This window comes from Salvelinus fontinalis, chromosome 4, assembly GCF_029448725.1.
Source record: "Salvelinus fontinalis isolate EN_2023a chromosome 4, ASM2944872v1, whole genome shotgun sequence".
NCBI classification, from domain to species: domain Eukaryota; kingdom Metazoa; phylum Chordata; class Actinopteri; order Salmoniformes; family Salmonidae; genus Salvelinus; species Salvelinus fontinalis.
Genome location: NC_074668.1, coordinates 84,403,285 through 84,424,622, shown reverse-complemented (window position 1 = coordinate 84,424,622; position 21,338 = coordinate 84,403,285). Strand labels below are relative to the sequence as shown.

General features: G+C 42.6%; 1 protein-coding gene across 1 annotated transcript in view; it reads right to left on the bottom strand.

The window, feature by feature from the left end:
- The window catches only part of trip4 (thyroid hormone receptor interactor 4), a 73,611-nt gene that overhangs the window by 33,677 nt on the left and 18,596 nt on the right, over window positions 1-21,338 (bottom strand). Inside the window, exon 11 of the mRNA XM_055921722.1 lies at window positions 1,279-1,381. Within this exon, the coding sequence (XP_055777697.1) occupies window positions 1,279-1,381 (103 nt within the window). The remainder of the gene's footprint in view (window positions 1-1,278; window positions 1,382-21,338) is intronic.

Here is a 21,338-nt window from a genome sequence, read left to right as displayed (position 1 = left end):
GGAGATGACAGGTTCAATAGTGTGCTAGAAATTAACTGTCTGGGGACTAGTTGGATATCTTATAGGTTACACTCAATATAAAGGTAATAAGGCGTTATTTAATGTATTAAAGGGATTGTGCATGCAAAATATACATGTTACTGTTTAGAATGGATGCCTAGACTTAGTGGTCTATGGACTCAACGTCAGGGATGCAAGATTTGGGTTAGCGCAGTTAGCTCACAGCTTAGTATTAGCATTACTCCGTGCAAATCAATGGGAGTGGTAGCCAGTTAGCAAATACAGAATTATGACTAAATTATTTCCTCAGATGATATATCTATTGTTGTTTTTTATGAGCATAAGCACCTTAACCCTCTGGGCTGTTGCTTGCGTTCACCACTTCACAATACAACTGAAATCCTCCCCTTCTGATCAAGGGCAGTGCTAGTCTTTTACCTTGAATCTCCCAAAGACCCGCCATCCATCTTGAAGGACCGGAGACGGGAGAGGGGGACATAAACAACCCTTCATGTCTCAGGAGTTTGTGAAATATGAACAAAGAGCTTGCAGGTACATCCCCAGCTACAGCGGGGGAATGTGCTCTGACCTATTAGAAATCACACCATACACTGACAACACTGACACTACAGTAGCTACAGTCTCCCACATCCCCTGGGCAACCTGACATCAACATCTTGTCTTTACAGATTGCTCTTTGAGAGACTTTGTGAGCGCATTCATATTTTTTAAAATCTTTTGCAAATCATGTTCATTTTTTGCACAAGACCTATGTTTGTTTGTGTTTGTGTGTATACAGTGTGTGTGTGTATACAGTGTGTGTGTATATATATACAGTGTGTGTGTGTGTGTGAGAATGTGTGTGTGTGTATACAGAGTGTGTGTGTGTATGCGTACATGCAGCGCTTGTGTGAGAATTTTGTTCCCCCACAGAAAGCACAACCAGACTCGTTGGGATCTACTCTGCGACACAGAAAGCACAACCAGACTCGTTGGGATCTACTCTGCGACACAGAAAGCTCAACCAGACTCGTTGGGATCTACTCTGCGACACAGAAAGTACAACCAGACTCGTTGGGATCTACTCTGCGACACAGAAAGCTCAACCAGACTCGTTGGGATCTACTCTGCGACACAGAAAGCTCAACCAGACTCGTTGGGATCTACTCTGCGACACAGAAAGCTCAACCAGACTCGTTGGGATCTACTCTGGGACACAGAAAGTACAACCAGACTCGTTGGGATCTACTCTGGGACACAGAAAGACGCAGCACTTACAGATCTTATGTTTTCCTTTCATGGGGAATTTCACCAGCAGCTCCTGAGGGTTGGTGCAGACGAAGACGAACGGAGAGCCAGACTCCTCGCAGGTCTGAGGAAACTGCAGGAAACACAAGACAGAAACAGTCAGAGCACTGCTTTTCCTAAGTACAGACAGGAGTGGTGACACTGGGAACCTTCATTGCTGTTTGACCAAAACATCCTGGTCAGGAATGACAGAGAACCTACGGGTAGATAGAACCTGTTATTATCAGAGTAATACCATAAACATGAAACCAATATAACCTGGTTTGAAGCATGTTTACATGGAATCTCTACATCCCTGTCGAAAGGGTGACATAACACCTTATAACTTGTTATGGCATTCTATGAAACAAACAGGACACTGAGACACCACTATCATCAAAGAGGTTACGCAACATGACATCATCATTCTACATACATCATCATTCTACATACATCATCATCATCATCATTCTACATACATCATCATCATTCTACATACATCATCATCATTCTACATACATCATCATCATCATCATTCTACATACATCATCATCATCATCATCATTCTACATACATCATCATTCTACATACATCATCATCATCATCATCATCATTCTACATACATCATCATCATCATCATCATTCTACATACATCATTATCATCATCATCATTCTACATACATCATTATCATCATCATTCTACATACATCATCATCATCATCATCATCATCATTCTACATACATCATCATCATCATTCTACATACATCATCATTCTCATCATCATCATTCTACATACATCATCATTCTACATACATCATCATTCTACATACATCATCATCATCATCATCATTCTACATACATCATCATCATTCTACATACATCATCATCATCATTCTACATACATCATCATCATCATTCTACATACATCATCATCATTCTACATACATCATCATCATCATTCTACATACATCATCATCATCATCATTCTACATACATCATCATCATTCTACATACATACATCATCATCATTCTACATACATCATCATCATCATTCTACATACATCATCATCATCATTCTACATACATCATCATTCTACATACATTCATCATTCTACATACATCATCATCATCATCATTCTACATACATCATCATTCTACATACATTCATCATCATCATCATTCTACATACATCATCATCATCATTCTACATACATCATCATCATCATCATCATTCTACATACATCATCATCATCATCATCATCATTCTACATACATCATCATCATCATCATCATTCTACATACATCATTATCATCATCATCATTCTACATACATCATTATCATCATCATTCTACATACATCATCATCATCATCATCATTCTACATACATCATCATCATCATCATTCTACATACATCATCATTCTCACCATCATCATTCTACATACATCATCATTCTACATACATCATCATCATCATCATCATTCTACATACATCATCATCATTCTACATACATCATCATCATCATTCTACATACATCATCATCATCATTCTACATACATCATCATCATTCTACATACATCATCATCATCATCATCATTCTACATACATCATCATCATCATTCTACATACATCATCATCATTCTACATACATACATCATCATCATTCTACATACATCATCATCATCATTCTACATACATCATCATCATCATTCTACATACATCATCATTCTACATACATTCATCATTCTACATACATCATCATCATCATCATTCTACATACATCATCATTCTACATACATTCATCATCATTCTACATACATCATCATTCTACATACATCATCATTCTACATACATCATCATCATCTGTTCTACGTAACATGATTTAGTAAAGACATAGTAGTAGAAAAGAGGGAGAGTCTGGATGTGGGGGAAATTCAATCATTGGAAACACTTTATAAGGTTCCATAATAAACCATTTAGAAGGCATTTAAAAATTGTGTGTTCACCATTTATTAATCATTACTCCCACATTCCTAAACCATTTACTAATCATTAGTAAATTATTTTTTGCAGTCCCTAATCTAAATTGAGTCCTATTAATACTTTAAAAATACTTCATAAATGTTTTGAGTGACCAGTGTAAATTCTCACAAAAAGATGGACATGTTATTGGTAGACATTCCAGCAGTACCTGGTAAAAAAAACAAGCCCACAACACAGGATGTTAAAGGAAATATCTATTAATGTCTGAATAACTAGCTTACTAACATGTACACGTGTGGGAGTAATGATTTATAAATGGTGAGCAAACTGTAAATGCCTTACAAATGGTTTAGTATGGACCCTTAAAATGAAGCGTTACCAAATTGGTTTTATCATGTTGTAGCTTGTTATTACAGCTGTAATCATCTCTCTACTGTGACAGCTTTATTATTTACACAATATGACATCTCTTTCAGGCCCTAGCTCCAGACAGTACTGTAGATACATAGATAGGGCGGCAGGTAGCCTAACAGTTAGAGCGTTGGGCCAGTAACCGAAAGGTTGCTGGTTCGAAAAGCCGAGCCGACATGGTAAAATGTCTGCCGGTGTGCCCTTGAGCAAGGTACTTAAACCTAATTTGCTCCAGGTGCGCCATACTACTATGGAAGACCCTGTAAAACAACACATTTCACTGCACTTGTCAGGTGTATATGACAATAAAACATTTTTGTTGTTGTTAATTAACACTCCCACTGCAAAGCATGGAGCCCTGGAGAGAAGAAATCTCTCTCCCTCCCTCTGATTGGTTGTTCAGGTGACAGTAGGGGGAATTGACTGACACTTTCATGACAAAGGAGTCATCTTTCCAATCTGTCCAGGTGTAGCAGCTCTCAGCTCATCCAATTTCCTCCAGCACGTCTATCAGATAGTGCCGTGATTGCATCTCTGCGAAATCAGGAAGCGGCGGCTTTTCATGACGGCTCGCTTCTTTCCTCTACACCCCCTGTCTCTCTTAAGAGCAGCACTGAAGGTTGTGACAAATCCAAGGCTTTCAGGAGAATCGACTAGATTCTGTGGTTCCTGACAAACTGGGAGAGGTGATGGGGCTGCTTATTACACTTCCCAGTCAACGCTGAACTGACCGTAATAACCACATGTGATGATGAAACATTGTTGAACACCCTCTGAAGCGCAACAGGGATTCCACAGTGACGGCTTGTTGTAGAACCCGATAGAAACACACTAGTGGTGATGGTGTTTTGCAGTCCGACTCTGAATGACACTCCGGTAGCGAAGTGTGAGGTTCAACCTTTGAGTGCTTCTCTGCTAAAGTGGGAGAGTAGCGGCGTAAATCTCTCACCAATTTTGCAACATTCCGAGTGGTTACGGGGGTTAGCGAACACAGGGGTTGTCCACAGAAAAGATGGAAGTCCTATATCATACTGCATAGCTATCCTCTTCTATCATCTCAGTCAGGGGAAATAGCCCATATCCTAAAGCAAGCATCCCACTATGGCAATTATGAACGGCAGTTTTGAGGAAGAGAGGCCTCCTTGTTTCACTTGGCTATGGGGGAGGTGTATTTTCAAGACCGGTGCAGCCAGTCCCTTACAGAAGATGTTAAATGCTTTCCTTACATGTGTTTTCGCCTGCTGTGATGCGTGCTTGAATATTCTCAGTTAAAGCTAACTTGGGAGTGTGTAAGCACATTCAGCTTTGAGATGGCAGTAGTAGTATTTTTCCAGGTTTTGAAAGGAAAACAAAATGGTGGTTGTGGTGGTCCATCTAAATCCAGATGAATTGAGAGTAGCTGAATCCAGCGTCTGAGTGAGCTCATGTCAAAAACGCAGCCAGTCACCCGCTCTTTCATCCTCCATTAGCCAATTAGCATTTAAAGCTGTTGAATCGAGTCGGCTTTGCCTCCCCTCCCAGAGTCTAATTGTTTCCATACCATGCTAATCAAAAAGGCATGAAACATTGGGCCGTAGCAGTGCCGCGGCTCACTCAAACACTCCAAATGCATCAGGCATGATCTAATGAGGTCAAAATACACACGCTAACAAAGGGATAAAACTCTGACTCCATAAAAGCCTTCATTGTTCCATATTCCAAAACCTCTCTGATAACGTAGGCCTCGTACGCACTGAAGGTTTGACATCATTAAAAGCTTAACATTTTTAATTAAGAGCCACATTTGTACAGTTTGCCCTAATGTTTTAAATTAAACTGCATCCCAACAAAGAAGAGTAAATATTTTTTTTCAAATATTGAGGTTTGAGTCTAGGTTCTCGAAATCTTCTGTCTCAAATCATGCAAATGTCTTAGACTTGATGAAAATATGAGGGCAGATTGGACCTCAAACTGGTTCAAGTGTTCAATTGCTAGTTTCGTGCTAATTCTCTCACAGTCACAAACACTGGGAAGATGTGTCCAAAATGTGCAACTCTTCCAACAGTTTGGAGAATTTCCAAATCGTTAGCAAGCGGGCACCGGCAGGTTTGACTGCTGCCAATGTTGCTATGGTTTCACTGACAATGGCAACTCTCTCAGCAATGTTACAGGCACCTTCTTTTAGTTTTGCAACGATACCCTCATTAAAAAAGTGTTTGTGCGTGTTCAAGGAGAGGACACAGTGAACTAGCTAGCTCTTCTTTCATAGTCTTCAGTCTGCTAAGGATTCCGCGGCTCAACGTACTGCAGCTCTTTAATAATAGTTTCTCAGGTGGTGAGTGGTGGGTTAGCCACCTTCCCTACAGTACAGACATTTCAGAAAAGAGAGGCTCTTGAATGAAAACACAACCCCCTATAAACACAGTGGGGGAAAAAAGAAAAAAAATGGCTTGCGGCCTCGCCATCCGCCTCAGCCAAGTTAATAAACGGCCCATTCTTTTCAATTTGCTGGGATATTGCCAGTGGGCTGCAACAATAAGCGCCTGTAATAATATGAAATTCACAGAGTCCATTGGAGACAAGAGACATACTCTGCAGGATGGGGATGTTGGCTAGGTGAGGAGGATATTACAGGATCATTCAAGGGGCAGAGAAAGTGAACCAAGGCCCCCCCAAAGGCTGCGCCCATCTATGTCCCCTCACAAAGACACGGGATAGAAGTTGGCCCTCAGCACAGATCTAGAAGCAGTTCACCCTCGTCAAACACAAACCTCAATCACAAGTGGGTAAACTGTGAAAGTGACTTCAGATCAACAAGTTGGGTGAACTCCAACGTGCACGGCCCAAAACTACAGAAAAACACAGCTCTGGGCTTCTAACAGAACAGCAAGAGCCCTATAAGCTATATGGGTCCATGCTGCTTGTCTATGACTGGTGAACAAGCCAATACTGTTTGCTCTGCCTCCCCCCTCTCACTCTCCCTGGTCCTTTTCAGCTGCTGTCGGCAATTAGGGGAGGCAGAGACAAGCAATCTCCTCTCTCTCTGAGGCCAGGCGAAGCGCAGCAGCGGTGGTGGTAATGGGCCTGTGTGGCTGTGGCTTTGGCCCTGCCTGGTCGGGCCCCGCTTGGCTGCACTCAATCTCAGCCCAATAAAAAGGCCTTCATTGGCAGGGAGCTACTGAGCCACAGGAGCAGGGAGCTGTGGAGGAGGCTTTTAACAAAGGGTGGGAAAAAGAGGGAGGGTGGGAAGAGAGGGAGAGACAGAGATGGATAGAGACAGAGAGAAGAGGCAGAGAAATCAGAAGAGAAAGAGAGAAACGGAGAGAGAGAAAGAGAGAAACAGAGAGAGAGTGGGTGAAAAACACAAAATACTAAGTAGAGGCTTTGTCAAGGCTGGTTTCACACTGAGAATAAAGAAACAGATGGACTGGTCTGAGTCCTGTTGATAGGTCATGTCTGGAGGTGAGTGCGTTAACTCTCCAGACATCAGGCCCCAGCGACCTGTCTTCACTGCAAACCCACTTCAAGCTAAAATAAATGATAGTGGTGGAGGGTGGCTTTTCAGATCACTGAGCTTCAATATAGTCATTCTTGTTCCACCCATTCATTCTCATCCAGCTGATTGTAGCTTTGTAGCCGTTTATTCGGACTGCTCCTAGGAAATCTTTTAAAATGTGTTATATTTAATGTTTTGAACAAATTACAAAGTCAAGGAGTGGTGGAAAAAATAGTAAAGAGAAGTATTTGGAGAGGGCAGACATCCTGAAGAACAAAGTGACTGACCACCTTAAGGATTCTAGCTTTATAAACCATTTGCTTTAATAACACAAAGCACCCAAACAAGTCTGAAATTGCCAAGAAGCTGACAACACTCCTTCAGTAGCATAACAACACATTTATGTTGAATGGCTGAACATCTTCATTGCCACAACTTTCACCACAAGAACATTGTGGGGAAGTCATCCAAATCAATATGAAACTGCTGTATTAGACTCTCCTTCAGCCACAGAATCAATCGGTGTCAAGTAGGAGAGCGCACATTAATTATCTAAGAGTGTCCAACACTGACTCATTTTTTTTTACATTATTAAAACCTTCAAGCCGAGAAAAGACATGTCTGCTTATTAGGAGCTCTGAGCCGGCAAGGAGGGTCGTTCAATTATTCCATTGTGTCAGTCCGCTCGACTGCTAAAACACAGCTACATACCCAGGCTAAACATGAGGACCTTTCTTTCCAATACAGCCATACTTGGACCTCTGGTGTTGATTTAAGTTTATCTGAAGAACAAAGCCTGTTTTATGTGGATAATTATGAAAGGACTTATTACATAGTCTCTCCTGGCAGACTGACTGTTAACCTCTCTAGGGTACGTGGGATGCTACCGTCCCACCTGACCAACACCCAGTGAAAGTGCAGGGCACCAAATTCAAACAGAAATCTCATAATTAAAATTCCTCAAACATACAAGTATTATACACCATTTTAAAGATAAACTTCTTGTTAATTCAACCACAGTGACCGATTTCAAGAAGGCTTTACGGTGAAAGCATACCATGCGATTATGTTAGGTCAGCGCCTAGTCATAAAAAAACAGCCATTTTTCCAGCCAAAGAGAGGAGTCACAAAAAGCAGAAATAGAGAATAATTTGATCACTAACCTTTGATGATCTTCATCAGATGGCACTCATAGGACTTCATGTTATACAATGCATGTATGTTTTGTTCGAAAAAGTTTTTATCTCCATATCAAATAATTTCTGAGTAAAAATGAAGTACCTTACTGTGATTGCTTTCAATTAAAATGGCCAAAAAGAGGCAAAAATAACTTCTTAGCAAAGATTGCTCAAGCAATAATTTATCTAGAACTGTCTGAGTGTTCTGAGCGGGGAGGGGAAAAGTGAAAACTAGCTGTTATTGGCAGAGGGGTCTGGAACTCTCGTATTGGTCTATTAACTCATTTACTGCCTGGTGATGTCACCAGTCAGGCCAAAACTCCATCCCACCTTAACAGGCTGACATTTTAGGCGGTCATTTTCAAAATATTATAGTAATATCCCAACCTCAGTGTGGACAACTCTATAAAACACAAGAAAATGTAATTTTTTGACTGCACTGGGACTTTAAAGCTCCTGCAGTTTGACAAGTGGGTCGGAGCATCATGGTTTATTTATTTTACCTCAGGGCTCCACAAACATGACGATTCAAATCGCAGAGAGCCTCAGTGAAGAGCTAGCAAGAGACACATTAGCAATTTAGCTTTAGTGATGACAGGTGTAATGAAGTCATGTGTTTGCGCAGGAAGATTTACACCGGTTGCCTCGCATAGCGAAGTCCCATTTTCCCAGCCATGTTTATGACTTCAGCTCCTGTGGTGGGCCTCGAGCGGCAAGAAAACAGGACGGCCTCACAACACTCAGTGTCTTTAGACTCAACAACTTTTCACACTGTTGGAACGTTCCTGGCATTGGGTCTGATATACAGTATAAGCCTACAGTTACCTCTCTGTCTGAAGTCTACTAGGTTCTGACAGAGAAGGAAAATACTGTGTTTAACCTACTATGTGTAGAATATTTGTAAAAGTCTCTTCTTTTGACTATTTAGGGAATAACGATGCACTTGAGAAAAATGTCTCTGTAAACCTATCCTAAACATCTAAGTAGCACTTCACAAAAAGTTACCAAATAGCACTTGGCCAAAAATGCTAGAGGAAATATAGGACTCCAGTGTAAAAAATAATACAGCGTAAAATAATGGAATCATTGCACCTACATGTGTTGAATGTACATTGTGTTAGTGGGCAGACTATTGTACATGTGTTGAATGTACATTGTGTTAGTGGGCAGACTATTGTACATGTGTTGAATGTACATTGTGTTAGTGGGCAGACTATTGTACATGTGTTGAATGTACATTGTGTTAGTGGGCAGACTATTGTACATGTGTTGAATGTACATTGTGTTAGTGGGCAGACTATTGTACATGTGTTGAATGTACATTGTGTTAGTGGGCAGACTATTGTACATGTGTTGAATGTACATTGTGTTAGTGGGCAGACTATTGTACATGTGTTGAATGTACATTGTGTTAGTGGGCAGACTATTGTACATGTGTTGAATGTACATTGTGTTAGTGGGCAGACTATTGTACATGTGCACTGCATTAGACAACCTCTTTACCTAGCACCCGGCTTTACCCAACTTCAATCACACGCACGCGCACGTACACATGTGAATTCCCCCAGGGACAATTACCATGTCTGCTTTCAAAACCAGACTTCAAAGAACTCCAGGGAATCTTAAGCATTAAAACTTGTTATTTTCCTCCACAATCTCCCTTTATCCCCATCACAAATCCAGCTCCTTTAGTGGCAATACTGTCAGCGAAATGGATTGGATTCCAGTCAGCTAACAAACCGTTTCATGGCTGCATTTTGATTTGATAATAGGGAAATGGAGATAGAGAGGGAGTTTATGAACGCGTCTCTCTCCTGAGGTGAGTGTTAGCTTTGATAGTGGGGCGATGGAAAAGAGTCCCCCATCTGTGTTCACTCAGCCCCTGTGGGAAGTGGTTGGCTCTCGGTCTCTCTGTCCTGGCTGCTTGCTCACAGATGAAAGAAAAGATGTGAATCTATACATGTGAAAATACAAGAACACCTATCCCATAGTTAAAATAATATTGTACTGTGTCACTCGTAATAGTGTTAAGTTACAATATATTTTCTATGATTTTTATTATTATGGAAAATCTGAAAAAATATACAGTGTTCAGGTTACATAGTTAGGTTGGTTTGACTGAGAGCTCTTCCCACAGGCTGTTGTTGGAGCAGAGGTGGTACAGGAGAAGCTGTTGTTGGAGTAGAGGTGGTACAGGAGAAGCTGTTGTTGGAGTAGAGGTGGTACAGGAGAAGCTGTTGTTGGAGTAGAGGTGGTACAGGAGAAGCTGTTGTTGGAGTAGAGGTGGTACAGGAGAAGCTGTTGTTGGAGTAGAGGTGGTACAGGAGAAGCTGTTGTTGGAGTAGAGGTGGTACAGGAGAAGCTGTGTTGGAGTAGAGGTGGTACAGGAGAAGCTGTGTTGGAGTAGAGGTGGTACAGGAGAAGCTGTTGTTGGAGTGGAGGTGGTACAGGAGAAGCTGTTGTTGGAGTAGAGGTGGTACAGGAGAAGCTGTGTTGGAGTAGAGGTGGTACAGGAGAAGCTGTTGTTGGAGTGGAGGTGGTACAGGAGAAGCTGTTGTTGGAGTGGAGGTGGTACAGGAGAAGCTGTTGTTGGAGTGGAGGTGGTACAGGAGAAGCTGTGTTGGAGTAGAGGTGGTACAGGAGAAGCTGTGTTAGAGTGGAGGTGGTACAGGAGAAGCTGTGTTGGAGTAGAGGTGGTACAGGAGAAGCTGTCTGGTCATCAAGCCTCAGATTGTGACACACACAGGGCGAGAGAGGAGGATGACTGGAGGAGGACGAGGCAGCGGGGCATCCTCTCCTCCTTTTGCCTCCCTCACTCTCATCTGTCACCGGGAGGAAGTTGCTGAGCAGACAAACCTTCGCCTGAGGAGCACAATTGAGTTTGTAATCTCTTGACCCTGCAGCAGCGGTACAGCTCCCTCCCTCCCTCCCTCGTTCTCTCAGTCATGAAGACAGATGCCTGTAGCGGTGATGCCGCTTAGCTGGAGGTCTGATAAGGTGATGCCTCCTGCTCCATTACACACACACACATGGACATTATATTTACAGAGACACGTGTGCGCGCGCACGCCACGTGCCAAAACACACACCTCACGTGTACACACACAGCCTGTCTAGCCCTGTACTCTGAGCTGAAATGATGTCGTGACGCATCCACGGAACGCTGACACAAACAAAGGAGCTAAATGTCAGACAGATGTAAGACTGGGGGCCTGATCCAGTGACAAGCAGCAGCCTGGGTGACGGGACCAGCCTGGGTGACGGGACCAGCCTGGGTGACGGGACCAGCCTGGGTGACGGGACCAGCCTGGGTGACGGGACCAGCCAGGACAAGCCTGGGTGACAGGACCAGCCTGGGTGACAGGACCAGCCTGGGTGACAGGACCAGCCTCACAGTGAACACAATAAACCAGCTCAAAAAGCTCCAGACATGGCGGCTATTTTTTATCATTCCAACAGACTTCATTCTGCAATGGCAGCACCTCCACATAAGCATACCTACCTTATTCCTCCACTGTCCCAGCAAGCAAGATGGCCGTCCTCCAGACCTTGCCAAACACCTGCCGACTACACCACAATTTGGCCAAGTCTAGAAACAGCCCTTAAGAGGCATTAGGCCAAGTCTAGAAACAGCCCCTAGCAGAGGCATTAGGAATTTGTGTATGTTCTGAGAAGATTGGATGGGTGTTAGCTATATAGCGGAAATTGCACTTAGTTTATCAGAGGGCAAGGTGGACCCAACTATCATATTGCTTATATCTATCCAATTATTTTCAGATGTACAGTAAGTGTCTAGTTGGTGGAGGCTAGGGGTGGTTTCTGGACTGGGTCAGGGACCATTCCTTTCCCAACTCCAAGCAGAAAACTGGCAAAGACGTAGGCCTCACAGGGAGCCATTTTTGGGGCATCCATTGTGAACACCAGACGTGGAGACTGAAAACTATTGCAACTGTCTCTTTGCTTCTTTGAACCTTATTAGAGAGAAGGGGAACATTGATTTCTGGGAAGGCACTGAGGTTGTGGTGTCAAATGAAATGGAGGTGTTAGATTTTTCTAACAATGATATCCTAATTTAATACTCAGATAGCTATTAGTCCAGGCATTTCTTCAACAACTGAGTAAACAGTGGACTAAAATACATACAAGGATGAGTATAAAGAATAAAATAACTGAAGATATGATACTTATGTAAGATTAATCAAAATGTCTGAATTGCTTTTATCATTGTACGATGTTACCAGTCAAGTAGAATGACAAAGTGATAGTTCAGCTTCAATCAGAATTGGACTATACTCAGAATCAAAGGCGACAAATGTACTGACTGTCAGTGTACCTAATTAGTTTCTTTGAACCTGTTGAACATCCAAATCCATAATCTATCTTGGAATTCAATTACTTCTCTTTTATTGTGTATAATAGTCTTCAGCATTCTAAGACTGAGCTTTTAAAACATCAAAGACAACTCATTTGATGTGACGGTTTGGGATATCTGAGGTAGGAAGGAAACAGTGAGCAAAATCCATCAATTTCTATTAGTCTGGTTCAGTGCACTAACAAACAAAAACCAAAACAGAACTGGGCAAATGACCAAACACTAACTGACTTTCCTCACAAACTGAAAGGCATGTAATTAAGTGGTTCTGAAAACAGTAGTGAAATTGTAAGTAGTGCAACCATTTAGTCCAGCAGATGAACATATGTATGGTTCATGGTGTTGTAGACCTGTGGCTGCCTGGCTGGCTGGCTGGCTGTTTGCCTGGCTGGGCTGGGCTGGCCTGGCTGGCTGGGCTGGGCTGGCCTGGCTGGCTGGCTGGGCTGTTTGCCTGCCTGGGCTGTTTGCCTGGCTGGGCTGTTTGCCTGGCTGGGCTGTTTGCCTGGCTGGGCTGGGCTGGGCTGGCCTGGCTGGTTGTCATTCAGAGCCTGGGGACTGGGGCTGAATGCATTCCACACCACCACTGCAGAATCACATGTTGTCTGACCTCTCTCTGCCATGGCAAACTGCCTAGCACGGAAACAGAGCGGAGGGAGGAGGTGTGTGTGTGTGAGCGTGTGAGCGTGTGGCTACAAATTGGGGTGAGTGTTCAAAGCCTCTCCCTCACGCGCCCACGCACGTGGAGACACACATACAAAAGATAATGAAGCCTGTTCCTAGTGAAATGTAATTCTTAACGACCACATCCACCTTCACAGCCGCGACAGGAAAAACAATATTTTCCGGGGGCTGATAAAGGAGAAGACGGGGAAAGACAGCGGGGCGGCTGAAGATTCACACAACGTTACAGAAACAGAGAGGGGGGGAAAAATAGGATAGCGTGACTTCCTTTAAACCTGTTAGGGGTGCAGCCCGACACCGGTACACTTATGACAACATCCAGCTCAAGTGCAGGCCACGAAATTCAAAATATATATATTTTTTTAATATTTAACTTTCACACATTAACAAGTCCAATACAGCATATGAAAAGGTACACATCTTGTGAATCAAGCCAACATGTCCGATTTTTAAAATGTTTTACAGGGAAGACAAAATATGTAAATCTATTATCTAACCACGTTAGCAAAAGACACCACTTTTCTTACTCCATCAGTTTCTTACTCCATCAGGTGCTATCACAAATTCGACCAAATAAAGATATAAATAGCCACTAACCAAGAAACAAATTCATCAGATGACAGTCTGATAACATATTTATTGTATAGCATATGTTTTGTTCCAAAAATTTGCATATTTCAGGTATAAACCATAGTTTACATTTCAGCTACAATCAGAAATTGCACCGAAAGCAGCCATAACATTTACAGACACCAACGTCAAATAGCTAATTACTCATCATAAAACATTTCTGAAAAATACATAGTGTGCAGCAATTGAAAGACAGGCATCTTGTGATTCCAAACAATATTTCCGATTTATTAAATGTTTTACAGCGAAAACAAAATGTAGCGCTATATTTGCGTAGCCACAATAGCCAGATACACTTGGGCGCCCACGACCAATTCACATGCACGACAGATATATGAAATAACATCATAAATTGGTTCTTACTTTTGCTTTCATCAGAATGTTGAACAAGGTGTCCTCTGTCCAGATGAGTCGTCGTTTGGATTCAGAATGGCAAATTTCCCTCTTCACTTAGCATTGGCACTAGCCGAGTGGCACAAATCTCTCGTAAACATAGTCAGAGGACGGAACACGGCAAAACTCCCGAAAAAATTTCAATAATCTGATTAAACTATATTGAAAAAACATACATTACGATGATATGTTCACATGTATCAAAAAAATTCAGAGCCGGGGATAGTTGTCGTCTATTACGGCAGCAAAACAGAAGGCAATGGCACTTCCTTGTCGCGCGTTTCAGAGTACCGGAAGTGGACGGTCACATCAAAGAAATAGCTTTTATTCCACCCCAGACCAAGATGAACACAACATTTCTTCTCTCACATCCTCTTGACACCAAGAGGAAGGCGTATGGAGTGTAAGTAGACTCCTAAGTGTCATGACCATATATAGGCATCAAGTTGAACAGAACACATTTCTGACATTTCACTTCCTGGTCAGGGAAAGTGCTGCCAAATGAATTCTGTTTCACTCAGAGAAATAATTACAACGGTTTTAGAAACTAGAGAGTGTTTTCTATCCAATATTAATAATAATATCCATATTGTACGAGCAAGAATTGAGTAGGAGGCCGTTTGAAATGGGCACGATTTCACTGGCTACTCAACACTTTCCCTTGCAGCCAGAAGAAGTCCTTTAACCTGTCTCCCATATATCCACTGTGTGTGTGTGTGTGTGTGTGTGTGTGTGTGGCAGGATGGCTTTTCAGCATATAAATATTGCATTAACGCACAAGGAAACGTAGGCATCAGTTGGAGCTTGCGGACGCACTAACAAGGAGAGGAGAGCAACTCTGGAGGTCAGCCCTGGAAACACTAAGACACAGACACTCTGGAGGTCAGCCCTGGAAACACTAAGACACAGACACTCTGGAGGTCAGCCCTGGAAACACTATAGGACACAGACACTCTGGAGGTCAGCCCTGGAAACACTATAGGACACAGACACTCTGGAGGTCAGCCCTGGAAACACTATAGGACACAGACACTCTGGAGGTCAGCCCTGGAAACACTATAGGACACAGACAGGAAAATCCCAAATGGAGAACAATTATTGTTCTAACTGCTTATAATAAGTCATAACAACAACTATAACATAATGAACAGCCCTGATGAAAGCTACATGACTTGTGGTTATACCCACTAACCTAATGACACGCTAGGTAGCTATTCACATTGTAACATATGAATGTCTGAATACTTAGATCTTCTTATGATACATTAGCTACATAAAGACAAACACACACTCTCTTTCTTCCTCACACACTCATTACACATCACACACACACACTGTGGAACCTCTGCTGAAACACAAATTGCAAGTCCACATGACCCGGCCCGTGCTCAGTCAATAGAGATCAATAGAGCACTCAGCTCCACTAAAAGGAGAAATAGGAGCGAGCTTTGTCTCCGCATATATCTCCTTTAACCATGCCAGATTAGACTACCTGTCCCGCGGTCGCTAAAACAGCGCTAAGGCAGGCTAAGCTAGGGAACGGTGTGAAAAATCTGCCTCTTATTAAGAGCTTGGATCAATCCAATCTATTTGTCGGGGTAGATTGTGGGTGTGTGGTTTGGGGATTGGGGTGTCCTAGGCTATGAATTAGCAGTGAATCTGAAAACGCACACATGACATAGATAATTTACGCATAGTGTATGTAGATGTGGGACATAATGTTAAACTGCTTTGTCTAAATAACGTGATGTGATTATTTTATATTGGGTGAATATATTTTTGAAGTGGAATGAAATAGTGTAGCCAAAACATCCAACAGTCATCTCTCCATCTCTAGTTCTTTCTATATACTGGGGATACATACACTATTATAAACTGGGAGGTTCGAGCCCTGAATGGCTGACAGCCGTGGTATATCAGACCATATACCACAGGTATGACAAAACATTTATTTTTACTGCTCTACTTACATTGGTAACCAGTTTACAATAGCAATAAGGCACCCCGGGGGTGTGGTATATGGCCAATATACCACGCCTAAGGGCTGTATCCAGGCACTCCGCGTTGCGCATAATAACAGCCCTTAGCCGTGGTATATTCGCCATATACCAAAACCCCTCTGGTCTTATTGTTTAAGTATACAACATCTAGCTGCGACCTACATGTGGTACGCAGTTGAGACCAGTTGGACGTACTTCCAAATACTCTAAAACGACGTCAGGCGGATTATGGTAGAAAAATTAACATTCAATTCTCTGGCAACAGCTCTGGTGGACATTCCTGCAGTCAGCATGCCAATTACATGCTCCCTCACATCTGTGGCATTGTGTGACAAAACTACACATTTCAGAGTAGTTGTCCCCAGCACAAGTTGCACCTGTGTAATGATCATGCTGTTTAATCAGCTTTTTGATATGCCACACCTGTCTGGTGGATGGATTATCTTGGCAAAGGAGAAATGCTCACTGACAGGGATATAAACAAATTTGTGCACCAATTGATAGAAATAAGCTTTTTGTGCATATCAAAGTCAAGTCTCTCCCTCGCTCTCAAATTGAGTTGAATCAACAAATCACAGCACATACTTTACTTCCTGGTTTGCTCCTAAAGGGTACACTCACAATGGCCGCCAGTCCAGCCATTATGCCGTCTTTGACTTGAATGGGGATGACCGTTCTATTCATTCTATTTCTATGGCAGCACATGCAGTCAGGAGCGGAGGAGATGAGTGGGCTTGTTTATTTTTGTTTTTTTACTGTGGCCAATTACCGTCATTCAAAATCCCATGACCATCACAGCCCTACATGAATGCTTGCTGTACAGTGGTAATAACTGGCAAATATATGTTAGAAACCTACTCCTTCCTTCAATCACTCAAAAACACTCGCCTGTTCTCTTTCTCTCAATCAAATTCCCTTTTATCCTCTCTGTCTCCCTCTCTGTCCTTAATAATAAACTGAAACTTCATTCCTTACCTTGTCATTACCTCACTCACAACCCTGTCCATACGGACTTATAACGCCTTTATACATATTTAATGCAAATACATATCCCATTCATATTTCCCTCTTCTCACTTCCCCACCTCCCCCTGTCCATCCACTCCTCCTCTCTCTATTTTCCCTCCCTCCATCCATCCACCCCTCCTCCATCCATCCACCCCTCTCCTCCACCTCTCCTCCATCCATCCCTCTCTACATCCCCCCCCCTCCATCCATCTCTCTCCATTCTCCCTCCCTCCATCCACCCCTCTCTCCATTCTCCCTCCCTCCATTCTGCCTCCATCCACCCTCTCCATCCATCCACCCCTCTCTCCATCCACCCCTCCATCCTTGTCACTTCAACCACCTTATTCAACCTCTCCCTAATTCCTTCCTCCCTACATCCTCCCCCTCCTCTCTCCCAACCCAATCCTCCCTCTCCTCTTCCCTCCACAGGCTGTTGATATCCAGGAGCAGGTTACAGAGAGGTGGGCGGTAAGCCTTGTGTGGACTGAGGAGGCATCATTTCCCCTCCTGCCATGGCAGTAGTGATGGGGGAAAACATTGACACAGTTACATATCGGGATATTACGTTTAATGATATATTGTATCGTATTGACAATATCGCTAAATTACTTTTGTGCTAGTTTGCTGTACCTGCACCAATATTCCAGTATTTTACTTAGCTTGTTCTCTATCATCTTGTTAAATACGGAGGCAATTTGTTTTCAGCACTTATATTTCGAGGACTGATCAAAACTGGTCCTCTCATAGCTCCTTGTCCCTCTGCAGCAGCAATATGTTTGGAACATCAAATTGCAATACATATATAAATCGTGAGAATCTCAATACATATTGAATCTGCACCTGAGTATGGTGATAATATCATATCGCGAGGTCCCTGGTGTCATGACGTTGGGTTGGGGGTAGGTTTATGACAGTCATAAATACCTCTTTCCCCCTTTTTCTCTCTCCCTACTATAACTGATGTGACATAAGGAAACCCATGGGTTAACATAGAGGTTCTGGTAACATCAGAAGTTGGGGGAAATGAACTATATTCTGGTGATCTGACCAACTGAACATATGCGGTGGTACTTAAGGTATATTATGTCAGTTCGGTTGCCCTCTGACACATTCTCATCAAGGATTGAATGACAAACTCTACTGTGGAAAGTCTAAATGTCAGAGATATCGGATTCACATGGAATTGTTGTTTAATTCAAATGTTTGAATATGACATTATTTGTGAAGAGATGAAATGTAATTTTAGCTTCCAAATGAGAGATCTGTGCTTTCATAAGTTTTCCTCTACTCACAGTGGTTCGCCCCTGTGAAGAGGAATGGGTTATAAACCTTTCAGACACACCCCTCTCCCTCCACTATAAAAGCCATTTTCCCAGAAAATAACTTTCTGTTCCGGGTACTCTAGGATGACGATCCAGTGTCAGAATGGTTCAGATAATCACTATAGATGAAGCCAACATCAGCATGGACTTTGATTGTGAATGGTATGAACTTTGAACTCGTATTCACTACAGAAGTGATATCTCCTAGCCTTTGAGTTAGCAACAGCTAAACGCAGGTTCGGAAGGACAGTCCAAGTATCCCGTCTAATACACACAACGTTCCCGTGACTACCAGAGACATTCTTCAAAGGACAGAGGACTCGGGTGATGACACGGGCCATCTACCACCAACCTACTGAAGCGCAGCTCAGAGTAAATATTGATTGCATTTTCCTCTTCAAATGGGCGGTAATTTAGAATGCATAAGATACTGTATTTACGATAGTACAGCCCGCCTATGTTCAAGTCTCCCGCTCTTTCACTAGGACTCAACCCCCTTTCCTTTGTGTAACAAGCTGTCATACCTATTCTGCCCGCTAGGGACCTTTTTCTGTGTAACGTAATTTGTGATCAAGTTATGATTTAATTGTGTATGTGTGTGTCTGTGTGATTAGTTAGGTATTTAGTAAATAAATAATTAAACCCAATTTTTTATTGCTGATTCAACTTGTTAGCCAGGATTCTTGCAGATAACCAAGAATTTACAACTTTCAGAATATGAGACTGAATAAAATGACGATTAATGTGACTGCTATTTAGTAAAATATTACTAAATCTTTAAGAGTTTATTCGAAAGATAACAGCTCTATAAATATTATTTTGTGGTGTCCCTCTAGTTAATTCATATTTACATGATTACCTGCATACCACTGCTGGCTTGCTTCTGAAGCTAAGCAGGGTTGGTTCTGGTCAGTCCCTGGATGGGAGACCAGATGCTGCTGGAAGTGGTATTGGAGGGCCAGTAGGAGGCACTCTTTCCTCTGGTCTAATAAAAAAAATATCCCAATGCCCCAGGGCAGTGATTGGGGACACTGCCCTGTGTGTAGGGTGCCGTCTTTCGGATGGGACGTTAAACGGGTGTCCGGACTCTCTGAGGTCATTAAAGATCCCATGGCACTTATCGTAAGAGTAGGGGTGTTAACCCCGGTGTCCTGGCTAAATTCCCAATCTGGCCCTCAAACCATCATGGTCACCTAATAATCCCCAGTTTACAATTGGCTCATTCATCCCCTTCCTCTCCCCTGTAACTATTCCCCAGGTCGTTGCTGCAAATGAGAACGTGTTCTCAGTCAACTTACCTGGTAAAATAACGGTAAAATAAAAAAATAAAAAAATAAAAATTAGTTCAATCAGGTAATATTAATTACGGAGAAATTATTTTATAGAATAGCATGTCATAGCAATTAATCTGGCATAGTCAAAGACACGACACTGGCAACTACCAGCCCTACAACACAGTAAATCCCCTGCCTGCCTCACACACGGCGGCTCTAGGGAGCGGGCTAGCTACAGCGCTAGCGGCGTTATGCTAACTCCCATATTCTAACATGGGAAAACAGGCGGCTACGGCTAAATGGCTAGTGTGAAGGTAATGGAGAGCGATCCACACACTCCTACGTATTTATTTACACTACTCGAAGGATGATATAGTATTTAGGCTATACTCCAGTCCTGTGTAGTTTCTAGCTGGTCTCTACTTTGTCCTCCCTCTCCTGAAAGGCTACATTGAAATGGGCTTTTATTTATGGCTGCCTTGTGTACCTCTCTGCAAGCACACACACACACACACACACACAGATGAAAGGACGGTCACACAGCCCCCGACATGATTTTATGGCACTGAAAAGGTTGGGAAGGTGAGAGAAAGACGACTGAACAAAGGGAAAGATTCCTATTCAAATAGTACTCAGGGTCACACAGTAAGCCTATAGTGGTCTCAAGGTTTAGTGCATTTCCCAGATGTAGGTTATCCTATTTCCATGTACGACGCCTATTAGGTCACTCCAGCTAAACCGAACCATTTAAACAGGAAAAATACATGAAAAATGTATAATTTGATTGTAAAAGTTTTAAAAAAAATAAGAGTGATTTGTTGCCATTGTCTAGTCACCTCCCACACACACAAACTTCAGAATCACCCATTACAGCAAAGTAATCAGAGCCAATTACATTTCACCAGCACAGTTTATAGATCTCATTAAAAAAATAAGTGTGCCAATATCTCATTAGAGCTAATGTGTGTGTGTGTGTGTGTGTGTAGGGTTGCGTGTGTGTGTGTGTGTGTAGGGTTGCGTGTGTGTGTGTGTGTGTAGGGTTGCGTGTGTGTGTGTGTGTGTAGGGTTGCGTGTGTGTGTGTGTGTGTAGGGTTGCGTGTGTGTGTGTGTGTGTGTGTGTGTGTGTGTGTGTGTGTGTGTGTGTAGGGGAGGAGTGGCAGAGATGCAGTCACAGATGTTTTCACTGTCCCGATCACATCCGGGGAAATAAAACAAACAGCCAGGTCAATTAGAGACAGGGTGCTTCTTCACCAAACTAGATAATAAATACAGGATTTTTTGGGACTTTCACAAAATGTAATCCATAGTCCTATGGAGGAAGGATT